Consider the following 15,543-nt stretch of genomic DNA (forward strand, 5'->3'; position numbering starts at 1 on the left):
CAAGTCACGGCCAACAGTGGGGGCTGCGCAGGGCAGGTGCTCCCTAGGCTTGTGCATGTGGGCTTGCACAGCTACCCCAAGGCCCTGCTGGAAGGGGCCACGCGGAGTCCAGGGTCCCAGCTCCGCACCCCTCCATGCCTGGAAAGCTGGCAGGGCTTGATGGGGAGGGGGGCTCGCCTCTGGCTGCTGACCGCAGGAGGCGGGCTCTGCTCTGTGCCCCTCCCCCAGCCTCCCCCACCCCCACACCACCAGCACCCTCCTGGCAGCGGGTGGTTGGCGCCGGGTCCTCCAGCTCCACCTGCTCCCTCTGCAGCCTCCCCACCACCGCCAGGGCCCCGCGCTCGGCCTCTGCCAAGCCGACATTTCTCTTGCTTCCGAGCTCCTAGTGCATCAGTGCCCACGACCTCTTGGGGTCAGACACGTCCTGGGCCCCAGCGAGCTGCAGCAGCCGTGGGGGGATGCGGCGCAGAGTCTGGGAGCCCAGGGTACAGACCATCTGCATGGCTCTGACAAGCCTGTGAAGACTGCTAGCCACCCCCAGGGGAGACCCTGAGAGAGAAGAAGGTGTGTGTAGGGCACATCCATGCACATGTGTGTACACCCATGTCTGTCTCATGCCGCTGTACACCTGCTCACATCCGTGTGCCTCTGTGTATACCCACGTACACCAGCACACCCCGCTGTACGTCGCACATCCGTGTGCCAGCGTCCCTATGTAACAGCCGTGTGCCAGCGCCCCTATGTAATCTGTGGGTTCTACAGCTGAGGATTCAACCAACCACAGCTTGAAAATACTTTTTAAAAATTCAAGAAAGTTTCAAAAACCAAAACTTGAATTTGCCATGTGCTGGCCACTAAGTACCTGGCCTTTACATTGTATTTACAACCATTTACGTAGCATTTTTATTGTATTAGGTATTGTAAGTAATCTAGAGATGATTTAAAGTGTATGAGAGGACATGGAAACAACGTAAATGTCCATCTGAAATACTAAATATTAAATACTAAAAATAGACTTACCCTATGATCCAGCAATCCCACTCCTGGGCGTACACCCAGAGGGAACCCAAATTTGAAAAGACACCTGCACCCCAGTGCTCATAGCAGCACTATTTACAACAGCCAAGACATGGAAACAGCCTAAATGCCTACTGACAGCTGACTGGATGAAGCAGCCGTGGTGTATGTACACAATGGAATACTACTCAGCCATAAAAAGAATGAAGTAATGCCATCTGCAGCAACATGGACCTAGAGATGATCATACTGAGTAAGTCAGAGAGAGACAAATATCATGGTATCACTTATGGGTGGAACAACAAAAAAAAGTGATACAAATGACCTTATTTACAAGACAGAAGCAGACTCACAGACACAGAAAACAAACTACAGTTACCAAAGGGGAAAAGGGGGAGGGATAAGTTGGGAGTTGGCAGATACAAGCTACTGTGTACAGAATAAATGGGTCCTGCTGTCCAGCACAGGGAGCTGTATTCAATACCTTGTCATTAACCATAAGGGAAAAGAATCTGAAAACGAGTATGCATGTGACTGAGTCCCTTTGCTGCACATCAGAAACTAACACAACATTGTGAATCAACTAGACTTCAATTTTAAAAACTAGGAAAAAAGTATGTGGGAGGCTGTGTGTAGGTTATATGTAAATACCACACCGTTTTATATAAGGCCTTGAGCACCTGGGGTTTTGGCATCCACGGGAGTCCTGGAGTCAGTCCTCCAAGGATACTGAAGGAGAGCAGTTTACCTGAACACCGTGCAAATCCACACGTATCTGTGTGTACCCGCGAGCACCTGCACACCCGTGCACGCCCGTGTGTACCCGAGTGCACCTGTACTCCTTCTGTAGGGTCGCCCGGCTGGGCTATCCGGGACAGAGGCTCCCCGAGTTTTCGTGACATGAAAACTGCTTGCAAACCAAGCATCAGGGTAAACAGTCATTTTTATTTGGAGCCTGTTTGAAAACCACACACACAGTTAACATGACCAGCCCCTCCAGTGTAGTCACAGTGCTCAGACAGCACAGTCTGGGCTCTGGCCACCCCACCAGCTCCCCCAGAGCTGCCTGCATGCACCCTAAAATGTCCCCTTCATTCTTCCCAAGAGAAGGACGACCACAAAGATTTTCCTGTCACGCTGGAGCAGCAGTCGTGAGCAGGGGCCTGGGCACAAGCAGCCTTCACCCCGCCTGCACGGGGCCCACCCGCAGACGTGGCCCCTTCCTGTCCCGGGCCAGCTTTGACCCCTCCGTGCAGCCTCGCCCATCCTGAGGCTCTGCTGGGGAGGCCCGGGGGCTGTGAGCCATGTCCAGGCGGGGCACGTGTGGCTGTCCCCTTTGTCTATGAGGTTTTCTGAGCTCCGTGTCCTGCAGAGGTGAACCTGAGATGCTGGCGCCAAGCCCAACAGAGAGCGGTTTGGACCCAGGGCTTTTGGGGTGCCCAAGTTTGGCCCAGCTGGGCCCCAGGATGTGCTCCTGAGGAAAGCTGGGCGGGTGCTGAGCTGGGGGTCCTCGCCCTGGGGGAGGAGAGCTGTGTGTGAGGTCAGGGTGGGGCACTGCCACTCCCTGGTTCACGGACCCTCCAAACTCCCCCAGCACAGCCAGGGTGGGGGTCAGGCCCTTCACTGGGTGTGGCCACAGGGGTCACCCGAGAAGCCAGCATGGAAGAGAGGCCCGCAGACAGCTCCATGTGGCAGAGCTGCCCAGGGGACACACAGGCTCTGCTCCCAGCAGCGTGGGGGGGGGGCAGGGGTTGGAACCCGGGGTCAGCAGTGGGGCGCTGAACTACACGAAGCTAAGAAAAGGGAGTCCGTCTTCCCTCACATGCAGTGACTGAGCTGTCCTGCCGCTTGTCAGCTGGGGAGGGAGGGAGGGCCCCTTCTCTGCTCCTGCACAGCTCCTGGGCCTGGTGGTGAGAGGGAGGATGGGGGCTGGGGGGCAGCTCCCAGCACCTCCTCACGGCTGTTCTGCAAACAGGCCTGAGATTTGTGCGTGAGGAGGAGGGCGGGACAGGATGCCTGGGGTGGCCGAGGGCCCTGCTGGGCACCCGGGAGGCCCTGGGTACACGCCTCCCTGGGTGGTAGGTTCGAGTCGGCCTCCTGCAGAGTGAGGGCCAGGTCTGCCCCTGGTCCAATCATGGCTCCACCAGCACCGAGGCCCCCGCGTGAGCAGCCTGGCCAGGGCCCCGGGAGGGACGGAAGAGTCTTGGCACCAGGCTGTTTTAAACTTTTTAAGAAATACACTCTTTGGCTTCCTTTTATTTCTTGAGGGTTACATGGAAGGTGAACCACACAGGGAAGTGTCCCAGCCAGGTCCCTTCCCTGGGGGCGCCGGCGAGGCTCCCTGCCCTGCCAGGGGGCACCTCCGTGTCCCCGGCCTGCCGCCTGGCCTCCTCTCTGGCCATCTGTCTGTCCGTCCTGTCCGCTGAGCCAACAGAGGCCCTACTTGGAGGAGGTCATGAAGCTGTTCTCGATGCAGAGGACGACGAAAGCGTTGTGGCAGCCCGCGGCCTTCTGCTCCAGCAGCCGACCCGCCAGCAGCGAGGAGGCCTGGCCGGTGGCCGTCCTGGCCTCGGTCCGCCACGTCTCGCAGTAGCTCTCGGTCAGCCGGCGCCCGCTGGGGTCCGAGCCATGCCACACGCTCTTCTGGGGCCTGCAAGATGCAAGGGCCTCCGTCTCACCTGGGCCTGCCTATCCAGGGTGGAGGCCACCCTGGGCAGAAAGGGCGTCTCCCAAAGGTCGTGGTTTGGCTGGATGTAGGGCCGGTGGGAGGGCAGGAACTCGAGTCAGGCCCCCTGGTCACTGGGCTCTGCCTCCCAGATCATTGCCCCCCCCGCCGCTGTTTCCAGGCACAGCTTGGGGAGCAGGGCCCGGTAACCTCTACGCTGGCCCTCCCGGGCCGGGCAGCCTTGGCTTCAAGTGCCTGTCCTTGATAAAGGCCACCAGGCGAGCCTGGGGTTCCCACCTCCGACCAGCCCCTCAGACTGGGAGGCCCACAGCACGGCCCTGGGCAGTGCTTCTCTGGGAAGGCAGGACCACAGGCGTGTCCGACGCCCCGAGCTGCCCCTGGTGTGGGGGAGCAGCTGCCCTCACACCTGCCAGCAGAGGGATGAGGGGGTGAGGCCGACTGCAGGGCGCCTGGCCACTGCCGCCAGCACAGTCAGTGCAGTGCGCGTGTTCCCTGACCTGTGAACAGCATCTGAGGGATCTGCACAAGTACCGTGCGGTGACGTTCACAGGACAGACAGGGGCTTGAGCCTGCCTCCCGGCAGCAGGTTGGGGCGTGTGCCGGAAGGCGGGCTAGGAAAGGTGTTTCGTAGGACACCACGAGCAGCGCCCTTCACTCTCCCTCCTGCTCTTCCGGGTTCTCTGGTTGCTGAGCCTCAACTGGGTACCAGGCGCCGGGTCAGCCCGGAGGCTCCAAGCCAGCAGTGCCATCCCTTTGCTCAGGGCTCTGGAGGTCCCGGGAGGCCCGAGCTGCTGTGCGCACACGGCAAACCTACCAGGCGGGGTGCTGCAGGACGTCTCGGCCGTCGAAAGAGAAGATGCGGGCGCCCGGCTTCAGCTGGCCCCCGGAGCCCGAGAACAAGGCCTCCCAGCTGGGAAACAGCGCCTCGTCCTATGGAGGGAAGTGGGGGCACCCACCTCTGGTCACCTCCACGTGGGGGCTCCGCGTGGTGCCCAGGGAGGGGTCCTAGGACCTGACCCCAGGCTTCTGGCCCAGCGGGGTCCCCGCACACCCACCCTGAGGTTGACGATGGGCACGGCCGCGCGGTCGGCGCGGCGCACGACGCTGTAGAGGTCCTGTAGCCGCGAGGACAGGAAGGCACGGTAGGTGCCGGCCAGCCCCACAGCGCGCGCCTGCTGGAAGCACTGGAAGTCGGCCCCGCGGATGCCGCGCAGGCCGCCTGACTGCGGGCTGTTGAGCGCGACCAGGTGGAGCTGCGGGGAAACCACGTGTCAGCCCTCGGGGGGTCTGTCTCCGCTCCACCACCCAGTCTCCCAGGATGCGAGCAGGGCTGGACCTCGGGGGCCGAGCCCAGCCCCAAAACCCTCCCCGGCTGCTCTGGGGTCCAGACTCTCCACCCCCAGCGCCATGCGGGCTAACAGGCTGGCCAGTGTGCGCCCACCCGGGGGTCACTCACCACTGGCTGGAAGTCCTGGTGGGTGTGGGTGGGCGAGCCTGTGGGGTGTGCCGGCTGGCGGTGCACGTAGGAGCCGTGGTGCGGGGCTCCGGGGTAGGGCTGCGGGTCCGGCAGGCGCGGGGGCTTGGCTAGGGTGTCGTCTGCCCACCAAGGCCGTGCCGTCGGGTGAGGGAGCTCCCGGCGGGGGTAGGGGTTGCCCTCATGCAGCTGCACCACTGGGGGCTGCAAGGCGGCCACCTCGTTGTCCTGCAGATGGAGAGGTGGACAGCACCATGGGACCAGGCCTCCTGCACCCGCATTGGCCTCACAGAGCGGCCTGTGGTGCCCGGCCCCAGTGCTCCCTGAATTCACCTGCACCCTGGCTCGTGTGCCCAGGTGGGCACAGGCTGGACTGGAGGTGGGGAGCTGGGAGCTGTACCCTCAGACCCTGCGGGTGCCCGAGTGTTGAGGGGAGCCAGCCTGTTAACACCTTAGTTGGGTTGGATGGCCCTCTGCTCAAGCACCCTGGGTCCCTGGCTCTAGAAACAAGCTCCTAACTGTGGCCAAGGGGGCCTCTGGGCCAACCGCGTCCCCCGGCCTCGTGGCCTCCTCCTGCTGCAGCCACGACACCCACAGACCCGCTCTCAGCTGCTTTAGCCTTCACTGGTCCTCACTTCAGACAGGTGGCCTCCACCTTTCCCGCCCCAGCCCCTGTGGCCGCCCCCCCTTCCCCATCCGGTCCTCCCCCCCAGCACCCGCAGCCTCTGACACCACGTGACTTCCTCCCTGCTACCTGCATACCTATTACCTGGCACCTATTACCTACTAAGAACTCCTAACGCACTTTATGTACGTATATAAAACGTTCACACTTAGTCACGATATACTTTACACAATGTATTACCCACGTTCCTTATCACCATTAGTGCCCATTTTCCCCAGTGTCACCTCCGTGGGGCAGGGGCTTTGCCTGCTTCAGGCATGGCTCTACCCAGGCCTAGAAGGGCGCCCAGCAGACGGGAGGGGCCCAGGACTGCGTGCTGAGCGAGAACGACCCCCCGGGCCCCGTGGGCAGGCCGGCTCACAGAGCCCCCGACGCCCACCACCCAGCCCGAGCCTTGCTCCCGAGCCTCGCTCCCGAGCCATCTGAGAAGTCGTGAACTCCACTCAGAGAAGCCACAGCAGTGGGATGTGACGCCTCCTTAGGGAAACTGGGGCATCCCCAACACCCCTTCCTCCACCTCCCCCCCCCCCCAGCACCCTGAAGGGTCCACCTCCAGGGGAGGGAAGGCAGGCCAGGACTCAAGGGAGATGTGGCTTTGGGCCCAGTATCCTCTCGCCCAGGGAGGGCGATGAGTGTGGTCTGCGCACCCCTCTCCCCGGCAGGGCGCCCCACCCTGGCCGGGGGATGCCCGCCTCTGATCCTTGTGGAAAGCAGGAAGGCTCCTTACCGTCCCAAGCGGGAGGGGCGTGCGGGCCCCCAGCTGGAAGAGAACAGAGGGCAGTCACCCCAGGACCTCTGGCCCAGCCGGCGCCACTTGCCCCCTCTGTCCCCCAAGGGAGCCAGCGTGGCTGCGTCCCGGCCGGCACCGGGCGCATGGTGAGTGCGGAGAGGCTGGCTGTCGCGCTCGCCCGGCCCTGCACCCCTCGCCCACGCGCGGGGCCGCCCTCCTGGACGCAGCCCTCTCTACCTCCCATCTTCTCCGCACCCTGTGCCCCAGGAGCGAGGGTGGGAAGGTCCCCCCACTTCTACGTGCAGGAGAAGCTCTGTCCAAAACTCACCAGAACCTTCCGGAAGCCATTCCGGACCCGGACGTACAACTCCTCCCTCTCAGCCACAAAGATGAGCCAGCCCTCCGGCACCTCGGGCACCTTGTCTAGCATGGTCTGGTATGTGGCCCAGACCCTCACCTGCTGGAAGCCCAGCCCAATGGGGTCCCTGCACAGAGGCGGCCCCTGGGCTCACGGGGGCGGGGACTGTACAGGGACAAGGTCCTGACTGAGTGGGGGCATCTCCTGACGAGGAACATTCCTGAAGACCTCAGTGGCTCCTTCTTCCTTGCCAGGCTGTGGGGCCCCCGCCCCCACGTCCCTGGGCCACCACGGCCTCTGCACGGTGGCCCCATCCGTGGAGACACCCTCGCTTGCCCAGCTCAGACCCAGCCACCCCGGGCTCCCCACATCCGCTGTGGAAGCCACGTCTCAGGGCCCTTGTGCTCCACTCGCAGACTCCAAAGGGAGGCTGCAGGCGGTGAGGGTCCGACAGGCAGGATAGGCAGGTGCTTACCCCCGAGGAGGCGCCCATGGAGCCAGGGGGGCCGGGGGGCCCGGGTGGGCCGGGGGGCCCGGGAACGCTGATAGCTGCGAGAGAGGCGCCAGAGGTGGGAAGGCCGGCCCGGCCAGATGAGGCTGGAGGCCAGGACCCACCCCACCCCCGCCCAACTTACTCTGTCTGTATGGGCCCGGGAAGGAGGGGGGTCCTGGGGGCCCTGGGGGGCCGGGGGGCCCAGGAGGTCCCTGGCGTCCCTCGTAGCCAATGCCAGGGGGCCCCTGAGGCCCAGGCGGGCCAGGCTGGCCTCGGACGCTCTCACCCTTGGGACCCTGGGGTGGAAGACAAAACCCGCAGCACTGTCACCAAGTCCCTGGGCTGGGACAAGCAAGCTTGATGGTCTGGGCTGCACCTGCCACGAGCCCTGCAGGAGCACAGCCAAGCCCCGATCCCCTCCCTGCCCACACTGGGGCCTGGGATATCCGGCCTTCCCACCCCGCACGTCCTCTGCTAGGACAGGACCCTGGGATGAAGAGGAGGGCAGCCCAGCCCCCCAAGAGGTACAGCCCCAAGGGCCCTCCTCCTCCTCCACCTCCAGACGGAAGCTGGGCCTACAGTTCCCTGAAATCTTTCAGGACAGTGGGTCTCCCCGAGGGGGTTCGGTGGAAAGGCGCAGCAGCAGCAGGAGACAGGAGGCAGCCCCAGGGCGCCCGGTCTGGGAGGGCAGGCACTGTGCCCCCCCACGCAGGCAAAGAACCAGAAGGGGGATGCTCAGGGCCAGCTCGCAGGCGGACCTGCCCTGGCTCCACACCCAGGGACCCCAGGGACCCCAGGGACATGGGCGCCGGCACAGGCCTGGGCCCGTGTGGGGGCGCCTGCGGGGGCCTGGGGCCCAGACTCACCGGAATCCCAGGGTGCCCTGGCGGGCCAGGGGGGCCAGGCACACTGGAGCCGAAGAAGCCACCGCCCCCGGGCTCGCCTCTCTCCCCTTTCTGTCCAGCGACCCCGCGGTCACCCTTCTCCCCCTATGGGTGGAAGTGCTCGTCAGGGACAGCCCAGCTCTCTCTGTCGGCGTGGGCAGGGGCAGGCTGGAAACTCCTGCAGCCCAGGCCTGGCCAGCCGTGCGGGACCCCTCGGCCTCCCAGTCTTCTGCCACATCAGCCGCATTTCCGAAAGGCTGAGCCCTCCGGGGCCCACGCAGGGCAGACACGGGAGCGCTCCGCAGGCAGCGGCCCGCGCCGGGCTCAGCCTCAGCCCGGGTGCCACCCACCTTCAACTCGGCGCCCAGCGGCAGCAGGTCCAGCGGGAACTGCCCTGCAGGGGGGAGATTTGGGGTGGGGCCTCAGTGAGGCGCCCTCCTCACCGCCTCGTCCACCGACGCCCCCGCATTTACCTGAACCTCCGTTTTTCTCTGTAATTCCCGCATTTCTGCATAGAGATCCCCTGCACGCCCTGTTACACTTACGCCCCGCTACTTGATATTTTTTGGTGTTTTTGTTAATGGTGCCTTTTTCGTTTTGGTTTTATAACGGACACTTCCCCCATTTACACAGGGGAGCACAGTGAACAACTTACATTTACTGTAAAATGACCCCATGGACGGACACACACACAAACAGGAAAAAAATGTCTCCTCCCGCGCGAGACGCCGCCTACAGTGTCACGTCAGCTGCTTCTGGGGGCCTCTGCGTCTTGTAACTGGACGTCGCTGCCTTTGGCCCCTTCACCCAGCACCTCGCCTCTGGGAACCGCCTCATCTTTTTCCAAATGGTGTCTTTTTCAAAACATCGTCTGTTTTACGACTGGCATTGCTTTTTGTGAACTGTCTTGTGACCTTGCAAAACTGATTCAGTAATTCTAACGGTTTATCCGCACATCCCTTCGGGTGGCTGACGTTCACAAAGGTGTCGTCTGTGAGAACACTGGGTTTGTCTTCCTCCCCGCCCCGCGGGCTGGCTGGCCGTGCACCCGCGGTGACCACCGGCCGTCCCGCCTCGGGCCGCAGGCCACGGGGAGCTGGCGTCTTTCCTTCATCAGTCCCACAGGAGGGGCGGTGGTGTTACCCATCTTTCCAAGGACCTAACGTTTGATTTTTTTGCTCGCTTGACATTTCCTATGTGCACCATCTTCATTCACTTCTGATCTCCACGGCCTCTCCCGTTGTTTTCGTGGAGCTGGATCCGTTTTCCACCCTCCTGAGTCGGGTACTTACAAGCTCAGGCCATTTAACACTGTCACCTTGTAAACAAAGAGCCACAACTCGTGCTCCCTCCAGGTGGGGGCGCGACCTGGGCTCACCCTCCTCCCACGACCTTTCCCCAGAGACCCCCTCCTCCCACACCTTTCCCCAAAGGTGCAGGCTGGACCGCTGGCGGAGGAGACCGCTGCGGGGCGGGGACCTGGGGACCCCCACCCGGAGCTCCGCCTCGGCTGTCCCAGGGAACCCCATGCCCGCCCAGGGCCCGCCCAGCTCGCGTGCCGTGGCCAGGGGCTCCATCCTGGGTCCTTTGAAGGAGCGAGACGACCCCACTGCCACTGCGGGCCAGAGTGAGGGCTGAGACCCTGGCCGCACCCTCACCCTTGGACACGCCCTTGTCCTTCGCTCCGCTTCCAGGTCCCACGGTGGTCTCCTCGCCCGCGGGTGCCTGTCTGGTGGGCACGTCCCACTTGTGTGTTTGATGCCGGTTTCCTGCACTGTCCCTCGTGGAACGACAGGCTCTGGGACGTGCCCTGTGCCCGGCGCGAGCCCTGGATCCCCCGTGTGGGTGCTGGGGCTGGAGGCCCAGGTGTCTCCTGCTGTTCAGATCCTCCCCCTGCCGACTGACCCGTCCTTTAGTCCGCTGCCCTCACTTTCAGAGAGCTGGGTTACAACGCCCTCCTCGTGCACGACTTGTGTGTTCTTCCTTTTGCTTTTGTGTCTTGAAGTCATGTTGATAGCGGCATATACGCTTAGAATTGCTGTGCTCTTCTGGTGGGTTTACCCCTTCACCATCATGGGCTTTTAAAAATTCCTGGCAACAACTCCTGTCTTAAGATACAGTTGTCTGATGTCTCAGGAGCACACGCAGGTGCACGTGCTCGCACGTCCGTGCACACTCACGTTTGCACACTCACACACCGACACACATTCATACGCGTTCTCACACAGGCTCCCTTCTCATCAGATCAGTCACCCCCTTCGCCCTCCTCTCGCGTCCTTACTGGGGGGGGGGGTCTCCTGTAAGCAGCACGCAGTTTTGTCTTCGTCCTGTTGGCGACATTTGTCCTCTAAAAGGAGAAGCAGCCGGCTCGCGCGGAACCTGCCCACTCACAGGTCTGGGTTAATCAGCCACCTCGCTCCCCGTCTTGTTTGCTCCACCGGCTGTGCTCCTCTCCCTCCCCTTTCTTGCCGTCTTTGGACTCAGTTTTCCCTACGCTGCTCTTCCTCCCCATTGGGGGCACACTCCTCTCCTCCTTGGCTGGTCCCGGAAGGGACAGGTGCGTCCCTGACTCGGGTCTGATGTAGTGAGGGTTTCTGCCTGTTTGAGGCGTGGCCGGGGCCTCGGGGATCCGGCCTCCCTGCCGCGTTGCTGAGCAGGGCCACAGGGTCGCCCTCTCCCTCCCGCTAGCCCGCCCCTGCGTCATCTCACCACCTCCTTCTCCCGAGGGCCCTCGCTGTCCCCTTCCAGGCTGGCGTCCTGGCACGGCCCCCTGGCTGCCCAGCTCCTCGTCCTTCAGAAGGATGTTTTCCCTGCACGTGGAATTCTGAGCCAGCAGTCACCGCCGCTGACCTGTAGCTTCACGCCCTGGCGCCCCTCGCCCTCGTGAGCGAGCAGCTGTTGGTCGTGCTGACTCTGCGTGAGGGGCTCCTGGGCTCTCTCCTCAGGATTGGAAAGCTCGGCCCCGATGCTCTTCTGTCTCACCCGCCCGGCCTGTCCTCACGCCGGGACCGTCTGACCTCCGCCAGCTGGTCCCACCTCCCTGAGCGTCACGACTCTGTGCGGGCCCCTCCCCTCCTCGGTCCTGCCCCACTGCCTGGAGTCACACCGAAGCCTCGCATCCAGAGCAGCAGTTCTCAGTCCTGGAGTCAGGCCCGACTCCTCCCCGCGGGCTGCAGCTCCCCGCGGCTGTGCCTGTCGCTTGCTTATGTCTGAACGTCACTGCCGTGTGGAGTCCGAAGACTCCGTCCGCTGGGGTCCCGGGGGGCCCCCCCCCGCCCCACTTATTACTTATATGAGATCCTAGGTCCTGGAGGAGCGCAGCTCCCTCGAGCGAAGGGTTTATTTCTGCTTCCAGCTGCCCGGAGGGAAAACGAGGCTTCGGGCCTGCCTGCTGGTCTGTCGGGCCGCCCCGGCTCTGGGTGCAGCCCCCGCCCCCCGGAGGCCGCGGGCCTCAGCCACACTCTAGTCGGGGGTCTGTGGGGTCAAGCTCCTCCCCGGGTCCTGCCCGGCCACTGCTCACCGGCAGCACAGGCAGGATTCAGTGGGGGACCCCTGCCACCTCAGGGAGCATCCGAGGTGCTGGGAGTCGATCCGGAAGCCCCGGCCCAACAAGGCTCCTGCGCGGCCTGTGGGGATGGATGGGCGTCCCGGACCCGCGACACACGGGGTGTCTGGTCTCCTCTGGGAGGCACACCCTGGGGCCCAGCCCTGCCTCTGGGAGGGGCGACGGGACACCCTGCCCGTCATCACCTCAGCCCCAGCCCTGGCCCCAAGGCTGTGGGGCCACCAGCACGTCAGGTCCCCGTGAGCCCAGAAGGGGCCTCCTTCGTCCAGTCCAGGAGGTGGGCGGGCAGCCACACACGCAGCCCCACAAGCCCTTGGTGTCGCAGCCCATCACCCAGGGCCACCCCCAGCACTCTCACCTGGGGGTCCGGGCGGGCCCACTTCTCCTCTGTCACCCTTCGGTCCAGGAGGTCCCTGGTATCCTGGAGAGACAGACACACCAGTGCCTGTTACTCAAAGTGTGACAGGGCCTCCGGGACAAGCCCTCCTGCCCTCAAGCACCCCCGACCCTGTGGGCACTGTGGGCACGGTGGGCCTGGACCAGGGAGGGGGCGGCACGTGAGCTCAGGGACGCTCAGAATCAGAGCTCACGACCAGCAGAAGTGCCCGTGGCTGCGCCCCAAGGGCTGCACCCTCTGCTCCCACAGGCCAGACCACTCCAGCAAGGAGGGGCTCAGACAGCAGGAGGGGCTGTTTCTGCCCTTGCTTGGACAAGGAGCTGGGGCTGGACTGTGGATGGCAAGTGGGTGGCCGTTCAGTGTCCACTCCCGTTCATGGTTTGGCCTCCTGGAAGGCGGTGCTGTGAGGAACCTGGAGACCTAGCAATGGGGGCTGAGATCAACTGGGAATGGGGTGCCTGGGCCACCAGGGGCTTCAAGTCCTGGATCCGAGCTGTGGTCAGAAGGGCAGACCTGCCCTCTCCAGGCCCCAGGAGCCCTCACCTGGCAATCCCGGGGGTCCAGGGCGGCCAGACTCCACGAATGCCTGCGAAGACAGGCCAGAACTGGTCACTGAAGAACGCCTTGAAGAGTAAGGCCACCACCCACCCCAGGGTCTCTGTGCCCAGATGCCCCCAGCACCCTCTGCAAGGCCACACAGGCACCTCCCACCCCGCCAGTGCCCTGTCCCCCAAGACAAGGGAACAGGGAAGGGGAGGGAGAGGATGAAGGGGTTTGGAGTCGGGAGCCCTGGTCATGATATGACCTGCCCCATGTGGTCACTTCTCGTCACTGAGCCCTGTGACACGAGTGTCCATCCCCAGGAGCCCATAAAGCACTCCCTGCACAGCCTTCACCCCCTGGGGGCTTGTCTTTGAACCAGCTGCCCACCAGCTGCAGCCCACAGGCCCCACCACCCCTCCCAGAGGCGGGTAGCCACACACGCAGCCCCACCAGCCCTTGGTGTTGCAGGGATGCAGGCAGGGACGCAGAAGCCAGGGCTCAGCTGCCCCTGCCTGGGGGTCGGCCCTCCTGGGGTCAGCGGAGGGGACACAGGGCTGTTCTCCAAGGGCCCGGGCAAGGAGTGTGGGGAGGGCGTGGAGACTTACGTTGCTGTCGTAGACAGGAGTCCCGGGGGGGCCCGGGGGCCCTGGGGGCCCAGGTGGGCCAGGCGGACCCTGCGCAGGGGAAGAGAAAGCTCCGGTCAGTCACGTTCACAGCCAGGCCATCGACACTGCCCAGGATGGCAGGCACGGGCATCCGCGCTTCTGGCAATCACAGCAAAGTCAGAAAACAAAATCGAGGCTGCGTCCAGTTTACTCTGTGGTCACGGGCTCCCCGAGGACAGAGCTGTCCCCGTCCCACTCCCAGATTGGAGTCGGCTCATAATGTCCCAAGGGAGGCAGGCAGGAGGCCATCTGGGCTGGACGCGGCCTCGGACACGGCTCGTGTGGCTCCTGACTGCCAGCTGGGGGAAGGTCAGCTGCGTGTTTCCAAGGTAAGAGGGGGCCCAGGGGGCCAGCGCTCGCAGGCTTTTCACGTGGGAGCGTGAACCCCACGGGAACTCCACCAGTCATTCATTGCTCATGGAAAGACAAGGGACAGCTGGATTCAGGTCGTGTCAGAACTCCTTGCTCTGAAAGTAACGGCTTACCCGACGAAGAACCAGCACATGTGATGGAAGGTGCCATGGGGAACACGGCCCCGGGACCTCCCCCTCCCTCATGGCACTCGCTCTCCAGGCCCCTGGGCACCTTCACTGCCCACCTGCCCTGTGACCACTCCCCACGGTGTTGTCCACTGCGGCCAAGGAGGCGGAACGGAGGTGGGAGCTCAGGCCCATGAAGGAGCCAGTCCCAGAGGACGTGCTGACAAGGGCGTGCGCACAAGCAGCCTTTCACGTTCTGCCGTCACAACACAGAACTGCAGGAAGGATTCGAGACCCCATCTTCCTGCTTGACAAAAGTGGCCTAGTCTATCTCCATCTCAGAACTGTACAAAACGCTGCGTTCCATCGAATTTTCACGAAACGACAGCCCAGATTCATTCAGTCCACCAGGAGGAGGGCAGCCTCGGTGAAGGACCAGCAGTGACGGAAGTACCGGAGAGCCCGGCCTGCAACGCCAACCTCAGGACCCCGCGTTGCTGGGGGCTGGGCGGGAGGGGGGCCGGGGGAAAAGGCTCAGGGAGTGGCGGGTGGGCCCGCGGGGCACCTGGAGGGGGCATCCTGAGTCTGGCCAGCGCCGTCTCGGGTGGAGGCGGTAACGGGTGTCTCATCCACTGATGTTAGCAAACGAAGACCCTCAGCTCAAGGGTGCAGTCTCCGCGACTTACAGGCGGTGGAGGGGATCGCCCCACAGGCAGACGGCTCCCGCCCCAGCGCCCACGTGGGCTGCAGGCCCTCCCGAGAAGACCATGCTGGGGCTCTGTCCGGTGGCCCTGGGCCACGCGCACGTGTGCACGTATGTACGTGTGCACATGTGTACGTGCGCGTGGGGCCTGCATGTCTGAGGACCCGCAGAGCCGGTCGCACAGAGAGCCGCTCAGAAGTGGCCTCCTCCAGGTGAGCTCTGGGACCTGAGCTGCTGAGGCCCAGCCCTCTGGTCTGGGGTCCTGCCCCGCCCCGCCCGCCCTCTGGGACACTCACCCTCACGCCGAATCCCACGCTGGCATCTCCCGGCTCCCCCTTCTCCCCTTTCAATCCGTTCATCCCGGGGCGACCCTGGGGCAGAGCACAGTGGGTGGGAACTGCTGGGTGCCGGCCAGCACCGTGGCTGCGGGCCCTGGGGGGCTGGCCCAGCAGCTCCTGCCCCTACCCAGGACACTGCCGCCTCGGGGTGTCTGTCCGTCTGGGACCCGAGCTGCCCGAGTGGGGCTGGGAATCCCTGGCCTGAGTTTGGAGAGAGCTGTGCTTGGGGGTTGGTCCCTGGGAAGGACAGCAGGGGGCCTGCAGTCCACTCCGCTCCGGGTCCACTGTCCCCCCAGCCTGCGCTGCTGCCCACACACAGCACGAGAGCCCGGGAACTCACCGGCCGTCCAGGGAAGCCGATCTCTCCCTTGTGCCCTGGCCGCCCATATGGGCCCTGCAGGGGGAGCCAGGTTTTAGGTTAGCGGAGACCAGCCCCTGCTCCGGCGGTCTCCCTCCCGACACCTGCCCCCAGGTCTGGAGGTGCAGCTGGGATGCAAACTCGGCCGCCCACGCCCACCCGGCAGCC

The 15,543-nt window shown here is 63.8% G+C and overlaps 1 protein-coding gene across 1 annotated transcript in view; it reads right to left on the reverse strand.

The window, feature by feature from the left end:
• Positions 1 to 1,942: 1,942 nt before the first annotated feature.
• Positions 1,943 to 15,543, reverse strand: part of COL18A1 (collagen type XVIII alpha 1 chain) — a 46,060-nt gene continuing 32,459 nt past the window's right edge. Inside the window, 15 exon segments of the mRNA XM_032490134.1 lie at positions 1,943 to 3,667; positions 4,518 to 4,633; positions 4,759 to 4,956; positions 5,160 to 5,405; positions 6,590 to 6,622; positions 6,921 to 7,049; positions 7,426 to 7,499; positions 7,586 to 7,739; positions 8,310 to 8,432; positions 8,678 to 8,721; positions 12,251 to 12,313; positions 12,833 to 12,875; positions 13,438 to 13,506; positions 14,976 to 15,050; positions 15,358 to 15,411. Coding sequence (XP_032346025.1) covers positions 3,457 to 3,667; positions 4,518 to 4,633; positions 4,759 to 4,956; positions 5,160 to 5,405; positions 6,590 to 6,622; positions 6,921 to 7,049; positions 7,426 to 7,499; positions 7,586 to 7,739; positions 8,310 to 8,432; positions 8,678 to 8,721; positions 12,251 to 12,313; positions 12,833 to 12,875; positions 13,438 to 13,506; positions 14,976 to 15,050; positions 15,358 to 15,411 — 1,632 coding nt within the window. The 3' untranslated portion in view covers positions 1,943 to 3,456.

Source organism: Camelus ferus, chromosome 1 (genome assembly GCF_009834535.1).
Source record: "Camelus ferus isolate YT-003-E chromosome 1, BCGSAC_Cfer_1.0, whole genome shotgun sequence".
NCBI classification, from domain to species: Eukaryota; Metazoa; Chordata; class Mammalia; order Artiodactyla; family Camelidae; genus Camelus; species Camelus ferus.